We start from the raw sequence: 18,135 nt of genomic DNA on the forward strand, positions 1-18,135 counted from the left end.
ATCCCGACCTCAACGCGCCCACTCCCGGTTGTAATATTATAGTTGAGTAAAATATTTAAATGAGAATGGAATCTTCAATTTTAACCACCATTTGGTGTTTAACAGTCGCTGGTCCAGTTTGACACACTGTGTAAATCCCTGCAGTTACGGCGAGGCGGGGACTGCTGCACCCAGGTGGTAATTGCCCTTACACCTACCGCTGGATCCAGGGTCCCTGCCTAACCCACCCCCCGCGATCCGAGACCTCCTCACTCGGCTTCCAATCCTCCCGTTCTCCCGGGTGGCCTGTGAGACCACCGCCCACAACTCGCCTTCCTTATTTAAATTTAGCCAATTTCAGGTGGTTAGATGTGAGAGAAATGGACACTGCGTTGAATTTTAACGCTTTTCCTTTTCCCCTCTGGGGCCTTTCTGGTTTTTCATCCCGCAGCAGAGGGAACACAATTTTTCTCTCTGAAATCTTGAAGGATTGGTCTGGAAAATTACATAGAATTTACTGCACAGAATGAGGAGATTTGGCCAACTGGTCTATGCCGGTGTGTATGTTCCACACAAGCCACCTCCTAGCTCACTTAATTTAATCCTAATAACATACCCTTCTATTCCTTTCTCACTCATGGACTTATCCACTTTCCCCTAAAATACATAATGTCAGGTCACAGAGTGCAGAGTTCGTGGAATTACCAAACTGAATGATCAAAGTAGCCCATTAAACATTTTATATAATGATTGGGTCTTGCACATGCCTTAGTCACAGTATCTCACTTATTGCAACAATCGCCCCGCTCACCCTTTTCCTTGTGGATGGAATCTCTGATCGGAGTCGGCATATCCTGATGGCTCACCACGCAGTAGAACTTATCCCCACTCAGCCAGTCTTGTGTCGAGATGTTTAAGTTGCTGATCACGCTGTTGGGATCCTCTCCCGGTTGGACGGCAATCTCTGATTTCAAAGCCTCCTTTTCTCGGGTCCAGGACACGGTGAGCCCATAAGGAGCGTCAGACACGACGCAGGTTAAGGTCACCGTCGCCTCCAGTAAGACCTGTTCCAGTGACGGTGGGCGAAGAGTGATTTTTGAATCACTGCATGGGACATCCACTGCGAAACAGGAATGAAAGTCAGGAAAAGCTGCAGCTTCAGAATCAGGACACCAATATTTAGCCTTAACTCTTTCAAGGGGAATATATCACATTTGAGGTATCAACCTCCCGCTGTTGCTTTAACACCGTTATTGGAAGGACAATTAACTGGCAACGATTCCAGGAGATCTGTAACATTTCCTGTGCATTTGCAGCCAGAGACACCTGTAACGGGCTGTGAAGCAAATACCCGGAGTAAAATGGGAATTCTTTGGGGCGCAATTATGTTAGGCATTGAATAGCGCTCTTCCTGAAATCCCTTGCTCCTTTACACCCGTCTATAGATACTTGCACCCAAATTCATCTCTGCTGGTTATAATAGCTGAAGCCCGAATAGCCCGAGGTTCAAGAGGTCGACACCAGCATTATACTGGTTCAAAACCAGTGTCAAATTAATTTCAAGATTTATGGGACAACAGGAAACAATGTTAAGTTTCTGGTATCTTGCTGCGTTTTTTGTTGCGGTGAAATTGTGCAGTAACCAGTCACAGCCCACGTCTGAGGAGAAGTGCAAGGTCGGGAGAATGGAGTTCCAAGGAATCTTTATGGTGGGGCATCATTTGTAATGGTGTGAAGTAGTTTTTTAAATTTCTGTAAGTACTGAATATTTATCATGTCTGGTGAGAGAAAGTCAGAGTGAAATATGACCTCAGGGCATTAATAGCAGCATAGGAACAGTAGGTGGCCATTCAGCCTATCCATCCTATCCCGCCATCCAGTTAGATCATGGCTGATCAACACTCAACACCATCTTCCCGCCTTGATAACCTTGCCTGACAAAAATCTATCAATCTCAATTTTCAACTTTTCAATTGAAAGCAAGCATCAGCAGCTTTTGCGGAGGGAAATCCCGACTTGCACTATTCTTCCTGTGAGAAAAGTCTTTGTGACATCACCTCTGCAAGGCCTAACTCTAATGTTAAGGTTCTGCTACTTGTTCTGGACTCTCCCATCAAACTAAATAAATGTTTCTATATCTACTCGATCAATTCCATTGATCAACTTAAACACCTCAATTGGATCATCTCTTAACGTTCTATACTCGTCTCCAGATCATTTTACATTATAGGCCCGGTTTAATTCGGGTAAACGTGCAGTTTAGCGCATCCACGTATATCCTTCCTGAGGTGCGGAGCGCAGAACTGGGCTCAGTGCTCTGAATAGGGTAGATGCTCATTCTAGCAGGGTTCCTGGACAGTTGGCAGGAAAGGGGTCCAGACTCCTACTGCCACTCCGTATATGATCAGCCAACTCAGAATAAACCTGTGACTAAGGACACTTCACTCACTGCCTGACATCAGAGCAAGGGGAAAACTTCTTTGGCGAGGTTAATAAAGCCTGAGCAATGAGGAATCCTGAACCAGAAGATAGTGGATTGAATTCACACTCCAGATACTTGATCACAAAATGTAAGCTGAGTCTCCCAGTGCAGTACTGGGAGCATGGCGCAATGTCGGAGGTGCCGTCAGTTGGATCAGGTGTTAAACCGTGGATCCATCTGGCCTCTCAGGTGGAGGTAAAAGATACCTTGGCATTATTTCAATGAAAAGCAGAGGAGTTCTCCCTGGTAGCCTGGGAATATTTATCCCTCAAGAAATATCACTCAACAAAAAAAAATGGTCATTATCACACTGTTGTTTTTGGGAGCTTGCTGTGCACTAAATGACTGCCGAACTTTGTACATTACAACTATGACAACATTTCACAACTTAATTCATTGGCTGGCAAGCGCTTTGGTTCAGTCTGTGGTCGCTGATGGCGCTGTATAAAGGCAAGTTTGTATCGCAAGAATACACAGACTGCATGATTGGAAATTTGGAACAGTCCTCTGCTTTTTACTAATTCCAATGAAACACCAGACTAGGTCAGCGCTCAGAATGGTCTGGAACCTCCCGGGATTGTGCCTCTTACCCTGAGATCTGCTGAAGTTACGGCTTTGCGTGACCCCTTCATGAGTGACTTGGCAGGTGTAGACCGAGCCGGTGAACCATTCCTCGGCGGGGACTGTCAGCCGACTGGCCGTCGAGAAGTTCCCGTTCACCTCAAAGACGGGAGAGGTGACGAAGCCCGAATCCAGGAGTTGTCCACTCTTCAGCCAATTCACGGTCAGTGACTTTGGCCGGAAATCGATGATTGAACACACGGCGCTTGCATATCTGCTGGTGGTGATTTGTTCAGTGGAACTCAGCGTGAGGAGAACAGTTGGAGGACCGATGTCCGGTTCAGGATCTTCAAAAAAAAACATATTACTGACATTGCTTGTAAAATAAATGATTAAGAAATGCAAAGTGTCCTTATATTTTAACAGGTTCTTTGCTATCAGACTAACACTAACCAGGCATTTACAGAGAGCAGAACTGTGCACAGTATTCTCAGTGTAATATGCAGACCAGAACTGTGCATAATATTCTAAGTGCGATATGAGGTCCAGAACCATGCACAGTATTCTAAGCATGATATGGAGACCACAACTTTATGCCGTATTCTAAGTATGAGATCGAAACCAGAACTTTAAAGAATATTCTAACTGTGATATGGAGACCGGAACTGTGCATAATATTCTTAGTATGATATGGAGACCAGAACTTTAGACACTAATCTAAGTATGAGATGGAAACCAGAATTGTGACCAATATTCTAAATGTGATAAGGAGACTAGAACTGTGCTCAGTATTCTAAGTATTATGTGGAAATCATAACTGTACACAATACTCTAAGTGTGATTTGGAGACGAGAACTGTACACAGCATTCTAAGTATGATAGGGAGAGCAGAACTGTACACAGTACTCTAGGTGTTGTCTTACCAAATTGCTATACAAGTTGAGCATAATTTGTCATCTTATCATTGTTTGCCCTGTAACCCACATCACTAACCTGGCATTGTGATGGCCCAGACCGACACACCACGTCGAACCTCACAGAAGATTGTGCTACTCCCCACATCTGACTTGGTGATGGTTAACTGGCTGCTCTGGGTGTAGATTCCTTTCTTGTTGAACACTGACGGGTAGGTCTTCAATGCAGTGGTGATGGGATCTTTATCTTTCTTCCAGGAAAGGCTGGTGATGTCGGGGGAGTAGTCCATCGCCAAACAGCCGTATGTGATGGAGCCATCGGTGCTGGGTTGTTCACAGGAGGAGAGCAGGGCGTAGAGATTGGGGGGAAACGGTGTTACTGAGAAAGAATGGCCCATTGAACAAGTTAGACTCTGTAATCCATGCTTATAAAAGAAAGAAACAACTCGAAATTTGACTGCAGAATAAACTAATTCCACCATTTTCCCATCAAAGACTACACGGGCATTTGAGCTTCTGTCAGTTCCTTTATAAGCACCTGTCGATGCCCTGGTCAGGAACACACCTTTCTATCCCCGAGCTCTATCACATTACACAACAAGAACCTTTACACAACTCGCCAATAAAGAATCCTTCATTGGTTCATACAATAGAAGAACAGAGGCATGTTCCTGCTATTTCGGCCTGCATTTATTTCTCAATCAGCACCATTTCTGGTCCTTTATATAATTGCAGTTTGGGGAAGTTCGCTCTGTGCACATTGCCTGCAGTGTATCCCAACAAAACAATAGTGACTGCACTTCAAAGTAACAGCGGAATTCCTGCTTCGGACGTTAGCAAAAAACCCTCTAAATTTGCCTACCACATAATTCAACAGATAGCATTTCCATAGTCTAGTTTCTAAGATTCAAGCTGGAGATGAATCGCGATTGAGTCGAATTTCTCCCTTATTTCCTCAGCATTTGAGGAAGAGCGATGTCACTCAGTGCAATGTGATCTGGACTCTATCCCATCCTGTTGAATGCATGCCTCTTGAGTTTCCTCCTCCATCCCTTTCAATTAATAATCCGAATAAAATACCATTCCAAAATCCGGTTAATTGGAAGTTTCTCCTTAAATGGCCCATTTCAGTTCCCATTGCTGTTCTTGTTATATAACAACGACCTGGACTTGGATATCGGGAATACAATTTCGAAGTTCGAAGATGAGGCAAAACCTGGCAACGTAGCCTATAGTGAGCATGAAAGCAGCAGACTCCATGAGGAGACAGATGGACCAGTGAAATGGGCCGGGACATGGCAATTGCAATTTAATGCGAATCATTGAGAAGCGATGCACATTGGGTGGAAGATGGAGAGGCAGTGTAATCTAAATAGTATTGTTTTGAGTGGATGCACGAACAGAGAGTCGTAGATGTACATATTTACAAATCTTTGAACGGGGCAGGGCAAACTGGTAAGACAGTTATGAAAGATTATGGGATACTTGACTTTCTAAATGGGGAAAAGACTACAAAAACAAGGCGGTTATGCTAAACATACAGATCACGTGTTAGGCCTCAGCTGGAGTATTGTGCACAATTCTGGAACAACAATGTAGGAAGGATGTCAAGCCCTTGGGGAGTCTAGAGGGGCGGCTTTTACCAGGATTATGCCAGGGATGCGGACTTCAGTTATGTGGAGAGATTGGAAAAGCAGGGATGTTCTCCTTAGAACAGAGGTTAAGAAGAAACGTAAGAGAGATATTCAACATTATGATAGTTTTTGATAGAGCAAGTAGGGAGAAACTGCTTCCGCTGGAAAGTAGGTGGGTAACCAAAGGTCACAGATTTAAAATAATTGGCAAAAGATCAAAAGGGAAAATTGGGGCAATTGTTTCACACAGAGGGTTGGTAATTTCAGGAATGCTCCAAGCAGATCCTCCTGTATGTCCGGAGGACACATGTGCACGTTTACAAGGAAAACCCTGGGGAGTTGGATTAAATTGGACAGCTCTTTCAGAGCCGGCACAGGCACGATGCTTGAATGGCCTTTTCAGTGCTGTGAGATGCTATCATTCTACACGAGTCAGTGTGAATAGTGCTTCTAGATTTAATGGAAGGAAACGCTTCATATTTTGGACACCTCTACCAGATCAATTTTTATTGTTCGTTATAATGAAAGAGGATATTTAAAATAAAGGGATCTTATAAATCTGACGCAAATTAGTCAATCGCATGCTGTTATAAAGGCTTAAAGTTCATTGCGAATGATGACTTATTGCAGGTTGACTCTATATCTTTAAATGTTTCACAGAATTGCAGCTCAGTGACTGTGCACCTTGTGTTGTGACCCAGGCCAATAGCTGCATCTCTCATAGTTTGTCCCTACCTTTAACCTGCTCAAGATGAATTGAACAACATAATGTTTCTAAACACGAGGTCCTCATGACTGTTATTTGAAGCGGGAGTCTCGATATCCTCCATTTAAATTGTGAAAATAACTTACAGCCTCCCAACAGATCAGAACAGCCGCTGCTATCTGGAGCGTTATTCACTTCCTGAAACGGTTTGTTCTGAAAGTGAGCTGAGGATCAGGCCAATCGTGTTCAATAGAAATCTGATGCTCAGAATGTTCAAACATGAATAACTCATTAAAAATTTGGCATTTTTTCAGAAAGAATATAAACATCAATGAATGTGCGTTGTTTAATCTGGGCAATCGGACGATTTATTGTTTATATCTGGCACGAGTAGTTTATCTGCTATTTGTTAGTGGCACATAACGGTGCCTTGAACATTGCCTGACCAAGCACTCTCAGGTCAGATACAGCACGATACAAGAGCAAAGCTCCCGCTATGCTGTCGTGTGGGTCAGGCCAGGTATAGCAAGGGTTACACACAGAGTAATATGTTATCTGTACTATCCCGTCAAACATTCCCAGCTCAAGTACTGCAGAGATGTGCTACGAAATGTCTCCCCATAAAATGCATTATCAAATTGACCGATTATACTCAGTACAATTATCACACGTACAAAGAAAAGCTTCCCATACACTGCCCCTTTAAAGCACACCAGCTCACCTATAGCTCTGATTAAATAGAAGATCAATCTATATTGAAGGACCCAATTAAGCTCCACGTCCTTGTAAATAAAAGGTTAAATGTTGATTAAAGCTATCTCTGCAATGTCCCATCAAGCAATGCCAGATAAGGTAAAGTATGGGTTAGTTGCAGAGTAAAGCTCCTTCATCACTGTCATATCAAACACTCCCAGTGTAGGTACGGCACGAGTTAGATAAACAGTAGATTTCCCTCCACACTGCCAATTAAACACATTCAGGACAGGTCCAGTAAGGCTTGGATAAAAAATAAAGCTTCCTCTACAATGTCCCATCAAACACTCCCAATACAGGTACAGTGTAAAGCTCCCTCTAGAATGTCCCATTAAACATTCCCAGGGCAGGTACAGCGTGGGTAGATACAGACTAAATCTCCCTCTACAGTGTCCCATCAAACAGTCCCAGTGCAGGTACAAAATTGCCAAAATAAATTGGAGCATCCATCTGATCAGACGAGGCACTGCTTTCCTGAAACTGTTTGTTCTGAAAGTAAACTTAGGATCAGACCAATCTCATTCAATAATTAACTGATGCTCAACTGTATAACCATTACTAATTCAATATCGTATTAGTTAGATGCAGATTGAGGTTTCTTCAATTTGTTTTCGAAAATCACTCGAATCAGATACAGGACAGATTCGATAGAGTAAATCTCCGTCTTCACTGGTCTGTCTGGCGCTGTAAGGTCATGTAAAGCAAAGGATGAATGCATATTAAACTGCACTACCCTGTAATACGGGTCAAACATAGCAAGGTTTAGATTCCGAGTAAAATTATTTCTGCACTGTGCCATCAATCCACACAGGGCAGATACAGCATCGGTCAAGATACAGAGTTGAGCTCCCTCTACATTGTCCCATCAAACACGCCCAGAACAGGTACAGCATGGGTCAGCACAGAGTAACACTCCCTCTACATTGTCCCATCAAACACTCCCAGGGCACGTACAGCATGGGCTAGATACAGAGTAAAGCTCCTTCTGCACTGTCCCATCAAACACTTCCAGCGTAGGTACAACCGGGTTAGAAACTGATTAAAGCTTCTTCTACTTTCCCCCCGTGGTGTTTCGGAACTGCTCCTTCTGACTGTCAAAAGCTGGGTTACTGATCTCATTTCAGCGGCGACTCCTCAACCTTAAAGTCAATCTTTTACGTTTCTCACATATACCAGTTTCTTAAATAACTGAGTTAAATGACACTCCCCGCAATACACGATCACAATCCAGAAGTTTTGCAACCCGTCAGGAGGACTTATGATTCTCACACAGTGAGCAGGCGCACAGGAACAGAACTGACACAAACGGTGCAACAACGGTGCTCCAGTGAGAGAGACCAGTTCTATCTGTTAATTTCAATGAAGCTGTTTGATTTCTAATTTATTTCTTGTCAATTTCCAACCACCTCAACTCTGCAGATTTTTTGAAATTAAACTGATCTTTATTTGAGAAACTATTCAACATCCAGCCATTCCTCCCTCTCGGTCGACTATCTTGTAAACCGTGTAAAAATTAATTTCCCTGAAAATAAGTATCTGGAAATAATTCTCATTCCATGGAAAGTGCTGCGCGTTAAACGGGACTAGCTAACAGGGTAAGAATGTCACAATCCAGAGACATATACATTGAAACCTGATCACCCACTGATTTGACATATTTGCAATAGTAAATATAACCTGTAAAATCATCGAGGCAAAATCAACTAAAATATTAAGCGATAGCTTATCGAACTCAGCACAGCCGAGTTATACATGCATTATCTTCTAAATTAATTTAGGAATTAATTAAACATTCTCTCCAACCCTTGTGTTAGTGTAATAACTGTAATGTTGACCAGTATGCAATGCAATTGCAAGAGATCATTTATGTTTAATGAATTAGAACGAATATTACATTTTAAGTTTGTGTTCATGTTAGCTGATTATTGGAAATACTCTGAGTACCTGTCTGGCACTTCCTCCTCAGAAGCACACGTACCTGGAACTTTTGAAATTAACTTAATGTGCTTGAATTTCAGTCTTACTGATACAATTAATGAATAATAATTTAAAAATCTTTTCTGCCTGGCAACTTGTGATATATTAAGGTTTACTTAACTTACCATAACAATTCATCAACAGTAAAATATTAAGCAGCATATTAATACATAAATACAATCAGAAAAATAAATTATTTTTACTTAACTCAAATCACATTTGACTAATTGACGATAATTACGCAGTTCTACTTCTGTCCCGTTCTCTACCGATACATTTTTAAATTCTACATATTCTGACATAACAAAAACTGCGTCTATTTTCAGAGTACATTGCACATGATGGATTGAGGAGTGGACTATTTTAAATAGTTCACTGTCCGGCCCGGGTCACAAGTCCGATGTGCTGTAAACCACGTGTTTACTAAACTGGACTCTCGAGCTGAAATATTCTCCACAATCTTAACTTCCCAAAAATGGTTTTCTTAATTAAAACCAGTTTGCAGTCAGTAGCAGAACTTCTGCTATTTAATAACACAGACAATCATTTACAGTTCACTCCCATTATTCACACAATGCCCCCAAATTAATTATTAAATACATTCTGCTATTTCTTGAAACTAATTTCCAGAATGGTTAGTGTAAAACTGTAGGATAACAAATCATTCAGGCCATCTGCGACACTGAACCTGAATGAGCAAATGGAGGAGAGACTTTGTTCATCAATTTAATATTAATAATAATTAACATAATTCTCAGATATGACCTGTGCTTTGTCTACCGTTCTATCCCTTATATAGCACCGCTTTGGGAGAAAGGAAGTTGTGTTAAATTCTAAACAAGATGAACATTTTTTAAGTAAATTAATCTGCTTGAATTTCAATGGATTATTTGCCTATCTCCAGCCTATGCAGTCTTGAATTTGAATATAATCACATGAATAATTCTTTGACTGCCGGTGACGCCTGACTCACAGCCTCTGATCTTGCAAACTGTTTAAGATTAGTTTAGTGATAATTCTATCGGTATCAAACAAAACACAATAGTGATTCAATAACAAATTTCGGTTGCACAGTAAGAATTTCATATTAAATTGACAAAATGCAATTTACAACACGGCTTTGAGTTATAATTAAAGACACTGCCAATCATCTCTGTAAACAGGAGGTAAAAAGTAACTGAACTCCCGACTCAAACTGAACACACGGTGGAATCAATATGTTGTCAGTGAACTAATTGCAGGCATAATTAATAATTGTATCCAGCCTCTAAAAGTTTCTGCTCCTCTTAATGGAGCCCAGTGTACAGCAGGATTTTGGAAGGCAAATAATATTAAGAAAATTATATTGATATTATAACATATTTTAATAACATTGGAAGATATTATCGCATTATAATATTATAATCGGTTTGTTAATCGTAATTTATTTCAGCTACAACCTGAATAATTGCTAATTATATAGCTGGTAATTACAGTTACGTTTCACTCAGTAAATATCAGCATCGTAAACATAAATTTATAGTTGAATATATAATTATCACCAATAATTGTTATGTTAAAATATATTTCAATGATTTCTGATTCCTAAAACCTTCCTGTTCTCTGCCTACAATCTGCTTTCAAACAGTTTCAAACACATATCTTGTTTGTATTCGATCAGGAACCTGCTGCTGCCCGCTGTCACCGATATTAAACATTGTAGAAACGCCAAATAGTTTCACAAATTTTTGGTATTCTGAATAACACCGGCACAAACTCTCCTCAGCAGATCAATACGAAATCACATCACTGAGGGGCGGACAGAACCTTTCATGAACAGATCCTTCATTCTCTAAACCATTTCAGCAGAATTAAATGTATCATTGCAAAAAGTCTCTTTACAGAATCACCGAAGCCGCCTAAAACTAATATAACTAATGATTGAATTCAACTGAAATATAAAATAATGACAGCAGAATTGTGATTTGATGGATCATGTAAAATACATTAATGTTAATATTATAGCATATTTTAATAATAATGGGTGATATTACTACATCATTATAATGTTAGTAATATTAATTTAAATCAGGTCCATCTGGAAATGTGTTAATTTTTCAGTCCTTAATTACAGCAACACTTCACGTATTGAATCTGTGCATTCGGGAACATTCGGTCAGTAGATGACAAATGTAATTTTCACTAAAATCTTTAAATTCCTTAAGAATATATATTGAGCGCTAAGATTTATGTTATGTGTTTAAAATGTTCTTTCAAAAATATTTAAACACAATGTTTGTATTCGATCAGAAAAATTGCAGCAATCATAGCTCACCGAGATTAAACATTGCAGAAGTGTCAAACAGTGTAACAACTTTAAAGCATTTAACGTAACTCAAGCACAGAAACTCGTTAGCAGATAAACACCAAATCACTTCAACAACAACTTATGTGGAGAAACAGTTGAATTCTATAATCACTTTGTAGCAGAATTACATAAAACATTGAAAAATCTCAATAGAGAACCCACCGAACCCAAGTTTCAGTGAACGAAATAAGTATTAAAATAAAGAGAAATGTAAAATAAAGGCACAAATACAACAGTTGCAGAATGTATGAATGTTCTTTACCTGCAATCACCGTCACCATGGTCCCTGGTCCCCAGTAGCCCATGGCGTCCTTATTCCCGTGGTCCCACAGTGATAGGAACCCGTACAAATATTGCATTCAGTCCCTGCTCAGTACTGATTCTCAACATTCATTCGAAATACACATGCACTTCAAATACAAATTCGCTTCTTATCAAGTTTAGAATTTAGCCAACAGTTTGTAGAACAAATAGAAGGAGAACACAGTTCTCACCAGCTCCCTGCAGGTATCAGGTACAGTGAATCGAGCATCATGTCCAGCTGGGCAATTGTTGACACTGTTAACATTAAACAGGAGCACAACAGAAACCTCCCTCTGTACATTGGTTACAGTGTTATATTTTCACCATTGAATTATCAGTGTCTTAGTTTTGTAAGAAGCGGTTTGTGGTCTGGTTTTGAACAATGCCGTTATCACTGCATTTGACACAATTACTGACCGTCAGGTTATGATGGACGTTATTGAATTCCCCCTCGATCTGTTCTTGTATGGGTCCAGCCCTGGTTCCTCTCGCTGTGGTGCCTTGCACAGTAATAGATGGCGGTGTCTTCGCTCCGCAGTTTCTTCATGTCCAACGCGAAGATGTTGCTTGAAGTATCTTTGGACACAGTAAATCGGCCCTCAGTCCCCGGGGTGTAATGCTTGTCCGATGAACTGTAATATCTAATCAGCCACTCCAGCCCCTGTCCGGGAACGTGGCGGACCCAGTACATGTAGCTGCCACCAAGATCTAAGCCGCTGGTTTTACAGGTCAGTCTCAGGGAGCCCCCGGGAATCCTGGTCTCTGCCTCGGGCTGAGTCAACACCATATCCGACTGGACACCTGTAGAAATAATCAAAAACCCCGAGGATCAATCCTGGTGAAACGATTCCTAATTCTGTAACATTCCAGAGAGACTAACACTGAGACAGGAACAATGAAAGACTTGGACAATAAAAACTACTCACGGGAAAAGAAAGCCAGCAACAGACTGAGAGAAATAGCCGACCTCATCCTCCTGGCAATGTGTGGTGAATGGTTTCGGCAAGAACTCACTGGGCAAACGCACTCCCAGACTGTTGTATTGCGGTCCCAGTGACCGGCAGTTAAATACCCGGGAGGTGGGGGCGAGGTTACAGGCGCCGCCCGCTGATTCCCTGATAGAGGCGGATTCTGGGTCCACGTCACTCCTTCCACATCACCAACAGAATGGACTCACATCTGGACTGTAAATAAAATCAATTTATTTCCTCACTGCTTCACAGGGTCGTGAATCTCTGAGATTGAAATACATTATCAGGTTCTAAAGACACGGCCAGTTTGTGTTTCTCCATCTCCTGCTATATATCCATGCATCTGTACCAATAAAGTATCCCCTATAATCTGAATTGTTATCACTCTATGTAACCGAGTGCGGGAGATGGGTATAAAAGATGGGTATAAAAGGCTCAGCAGTCCGGGGAGCGTCGGGAGACGCGGGAGTCGAGAGAGGCAGCGGCCTATAAAAGGCTCAGCAGTCCGGGGAGCGTCGAGAGACGCGGGAGTCGAGAGAGGCAGCGGCCTATAAAAGGCTCAGCAGTCCGGGGAGCGTCGAGAGAGGCGGGAGTCGAGAGAGGCGTACTTGTGCAGCTCCAGCTGAGAGAAGTCAAAAAAGAAGTAGAAAGAAATCAAAAGGTGACGTCACAGCCAACGTGGTAAGTGATTGGCTGCTGATTGGTGAGTAGTTTTTCTTTTTCTTTTTAGTCAGTAACTTTTAACATTGTTGTCGGCAATTTAAGTGTATCTAAGGGTTAAGTCATGGCAGGACAGCTCGGTCACGTGATATGCTCCTCCTGTACCATGTGGGAACACGGGGACAACACCAGTGTCCCTGACGACTACATGTGCGGAAAGTGTGTCCACCTCCGGCTACTGACGGTCCGCGTTGCGGAGTTGGAGCTGAAGGTGGATTCACTCTGGAGCATCCACGATGCTGAGAATGACGTGAGTATCACGTGTAGCGAGTTGGTCTTACCGCAGGAGAAGGGTCCACAGCCAGCGAGGGAATGGAAGACCAGCAGGAAGAGTAGTGCAAGGAAGGTAGTGCAGGGGTCCCCTGTGGTCATCCCACTGCAAAACAGATACACTGCTTTGAGTGCTGTTGAGGGGGATGACTCATCAGGAGCGGGCAGCAGCAGCCAAGTTCATGGCACCGTGGCTGGCTCTGTTGCACAGGAGGGCAGGAAAAAGAGTGGGCGAGTGATAGTGATAGGGGATTCAATTGTAAGGGGAATAGATAGGCGTTTCTGCGGTCGCAACCGAGACTCCAGGATGGTATGTTGCCTCCCTGGTGCAAGGGTCAAGGATGTCTCGGAGCGGGTGCAGGACATTCTAAAAAGGGAGGGAGAACAGCCAGTTGTCGTGGTGCACGTTGGTACCAAAGACACAGGTAAAAAAAGGGATGAGTTCCTACGAAATGAACTTAAGAAGCTAGGAGCTAAATTAAAAAGTAGGACCTCAAAAGTAGTAATCTCGGGATTGCTACCAGTGCCACGTGCTAGTCAGAGTAGGAATCGCAGGATAGCTCAGATGAATACGTGGCTTGAGCAATGGTGCAGCAGGGAGGGATTCAAATTCCTGGGGCATTGGAACCGGTTCTGGGGGAGGTGGGACCAGGACAAACCGGACGGTCTGCACCTGGCCAGAATCGGAACCAATGTCCTCGGGGGAGTGTTTGCTAGTGCTGTTGGGGAGGAGTTCAACTAATATGGCAGGGGGATGGGAACCAATGCAGGGAAATAGAGGGAAACAAAAAGGAGGCAAAAACATATGACAGAAAGGAGATGAGGAAAAGTGGAGGGCAGAGAAACCCAAGGCAAAGAACAAAAAGGGCCATTGTACAGCAAAATTCTAAAAGGACAGAGGGTGTTAAAAAAACAAGCCTAAAGGCTTTGTGTCCTAATGCAAGGAGTATCCGCAATAAGGTGGATGAATTAACTGTGCAAATAGATGTTAACAAATATGATGTGATTGGGATTACGGAGACGTGGCTCCAGGATGATCAGGGCTGGGAACTCAACATCCAGGGGTATTCAACATTCAGGAAGGATAGAATAAAAGAAAAAGGAGGTGGGGTAGCATTGCTGGTTAAGGAGGAGATTAAGGCAATAGGTAGGAAGGACATTAGCTTGGATGATGTGGAATCTATATGTGTAGAGCTGCAGAACACTAAAGGGCAAAAAACGTTAGTGGGAGTTGTGTACAGACCTCCAAACAGTAGTAGTGATGTTGCGGAGGCATCAAACATGAAATTAGGGGTGCGTGCAATAAAGGTGCAGCAGTTATAATGGGTGACTTTAATATGCACATAGATTGGGCTAACCAAACTGGAAGCAATACGGTGGAGAAGGATTTTCTGGAGTGCATAAGGGATGTTTTTTTAGACCAATATGTCGAAGAGCCAACTAGGGGGGAGGCCATCTTAGACTGGGTGTTATGTAATGAGAGAGGGTTAATTAGCAATCTCGTTGTGCGAGGCCCCTTGGGGAAGAGTGACCATAATATGGTGGAATTCTGCATTGGGATGGAGAATAAAACAGTTAATTCAGAGACCATGGGTCCAGAACTTAAAGAAGGCTAACTTTGAAGGTATGAGGCGTGAATTGGCTGGGATGGATTGGCGAATGATACTTAAGGGGTTGACTGTGGATGGGCAATGGCAGACATTTAGAGACCGCATGGATGAACTACAACAATTGTACATTCCTGTCTGGCATAAAAATAAAAAAGGGAAGGTGGCTCAACCGTGGCTATCAAGGGAAATCAGGGATAGTATTAAAGCCAAGGAAGTGGCATACAAATTGGCCAGAAATAGCAGCGAATCTGGGGACTGGGAGAAATTTAGAACTCAGCAGAGGAGGACAAAGGGTTTGATTAGGGCAGGGAAAATGGAGTATGAGAAGAAGCTTGCAGGGAACATTAAGACGGATTGCAAAAGATTCTATAGATATGTAAAGAGAAAAAGGTTCATAAAGACAAACGTAGGTCCCCTACAGTCAGAATCAGGGGAAGTCATAACGGGGAACAAAGAAATGGCGGACCAATTGAACAAGTACTTTGGTTCGGTATTCACGAAGGAGGACACGAACAACCTTCCGGTTATAAAAGGGGTCGGGGAGTGTAGTAAGGAGGAGGATCTGAGGGAAATCCTTATTAGCCGTCAAATTGTGTTGGGGAAATTGATGGGATGGAAGGCCGATAAATCCCCAGGGCCTGATGGACTGCATCCCAGAGTACTTAAGGAGGTGGCCTTGGAAATAGTGGATGCGTTGACAGTCATTTTCCAACATTCCATTGACTCTGGATCAGTTCCTATGGAGTGGAGGGTAGCCAATGTAACCCCACTTTTTAAAAAAGGAAGGAAAGAGAAAAAAGGGAATTATAGACCGGTCAGTCTGACATCGGTAGTGGGTAAAATGATGGAATCAATTATTAAGGATGTCACAGCAGTGCATTTGGAAAGAGGTGACATAATAGGTCCAAGTCAGCATGGATTTGTGAAAGGGAAATCATGCTTGACAAATCTTCTGGAATTTTTTGAGGATGTTTCCAGTAGAGTGGATAAGGGAGAACCAGTTGATGTGGTATATTTGGACTTTCAGAAGGCGTTCGACAAGGTCCCACACAAGAGATTGATGCGCAAAGTTAGAGCACATGGGATTGGGGGTAGTGTACTGACATGGATTGAGAACTGGTTGTCAGACAGGAAACAAAGAGTCGGAGTAAATGGGTACTTTTCAGAATGGCAGGCAGTGACTAGTGGGGGAACGCAAGGTTCTGTGCTGGGGCCCCAGCTGTTTACACTGTACATTAATGATTTAGATGAGGGGATTAAATGTAGTATCTCCAAATTTGCGGATGACACTGAGTTGGATGGCAGTGTGAGCTGCGAGGAGGATGCTGTGAGGCTGGAGAGCGACTTGGATATGTTAGGTGAGTGGGCAAATGCATGGCAGATGAAGTATAATGTGGATAAATGTGAGGTTATCCACTTTGGTGGTAAAAACAGAGAGACAGACTATTATCTGAAGGGTGACAGATTAGGAAAAGGGGAGGTGCAAAGGACCTGGGTGTCATGGTACATCAGTCATTGAAGGTTGGCATGCAGGTGCAGCAGGCGGTTAAGAAAGCAAATGGCATGTTGGCCTTCATAGCAAGGGGATTTGAGTACAGGGGCAGGGAGGTGTTGCTACAGTTGTACAGGGCATTGGTGAGGCCACACCTGGAGTATTGTGTACAGTTTTGGTCTCCTAACCTGAGAAAGGACATTCTTGCTATTGAGGGAGTGCAGCGACGGTTCACCAAACTGATTCCCGGGATGGCGGGACTGACCTATCAAGAAAGACTGGATCAACTGGGCTTGTATTCACTGGAGTTCAGAAGAATGAGAGGGGACCTCATAGAAACATTTAAAATTCTGACGGGGTTAGACAGTTTAGATGCAGGAAGAATGTTCCCAATGTTGGGGAAGTCCATAACCAGAGGTCACAGTCTAAGGATAAGGGGTACGCCATTTAGGACCGAGATGCGGAGGAACTTCTTCACCCAGAGAGTGGTGAACCTGTGGAATTCTCTACCACAGAAAGTTATTGAGGCCAATTCACTAAATATATTCAAAAAGGAGATCGATGAGGTCCTTACTACTAGGGGGATCAAGGGGTATGGCGAGAAAGCAGGAATGGGGTACTGAAGTTGAATGTTCAGCCATGAACTCATTGAATGGCGGTGCAGGCTAGAAGGGCCGAATGGCCGACTCCTGCACCTATTTTCTATGTTTCTATGTGTCTATGTTTCTATGTAATGTGATTCTATTTACGGTGCACTTGGCTAAAGCTACACACTTTTGGTCTGGAGATGAGATCATACTTCTCACATTATACAATTTATTCTCATTGCATTTCACTAACTGCCCATTAGTCTGCGAACCCCAGACAGTCCTTTATAAAATTAGCTGTAAAATTAATCCGCTTGCCTGATCACTAAGCACAGCTGTTGAAGGAGACACATAAGAAAGGTGTGCCCGCTTCTGACCAGTGTTTTATGAGAGAAACTTGTGAATCAGAACCGATAATGTGATCAGCAAATCTCGACATCCAAACCCTTGCAGCTAACTTTAACAGCGACCGAATGTGTAACAGACACGGGTAACAGGAACACGGTGTATCAGGTCATAGCGGTCTGTTACAGAATATCACAGGAACAAATGCTTCATCTCCAGCAGAAACAGATCACAATCTGGGCATTTCACAACCCAATGGTAGCCGGGCTATGAGAGGGGTTATTCAGTGATCCAAATCAGCTCAAATTACACCGCACACTGCGCGGCTACTAATCAGGAATAATGGAGACATTAGTGTAGACCAGGCGCAGAATTCTGTGAGAATATTAAAGAAGTGCAGCTGGCACTTCTCTGTGAGAATATTCAAAGCAATTAAATCTGTTTTAGTTACTTTGCGAATCTCACTCATCTCTCTACAGTGTAG

The 18,135-nt window shown here is 42.7% G+C and overlaps 1 gene segment (V, D, J or C); it reads right to left on the reverse strand.

The window, feature by feature from the left end:
- The window catches only part of LOC139235482 (Ig heavy chain C region-like), a 193,687-nt gene that overhangs the window by 515 nt on the left and 175,037 nt on the right, over positions 1-18,135 (reverse strand). The window contains 5 exon segments of the C gene segment in view: positions 791-1,099; positions 3,052-3,369; positions 4,016-4,315; positions 11,616-11,661; positions 12,102-12,457. Of these exon segments, the coding sequence occupies positions 791-1,099; positions 3,052-3,369; positions 4,016-4,315; positions 11,616-11,661; positions 12,102-12,457 (1,329 nt within the window).

The sequence above is a fragment of the Pristiophorus japonicus genome, chromosome 23 (assembly GCF_044704955.1).
Source record: "Pristiophorus japonicus isolate sPriJap1 chromosome 23, sPriJap1.hap1, whole genome shotgun sequence".
NCBI classification, from domain to species: Eukaryota; Metazoa; Chordata; class Chondrichthyes; family Pristiophoridae; genus Pristiophorus; species Pristiophorus japonicus.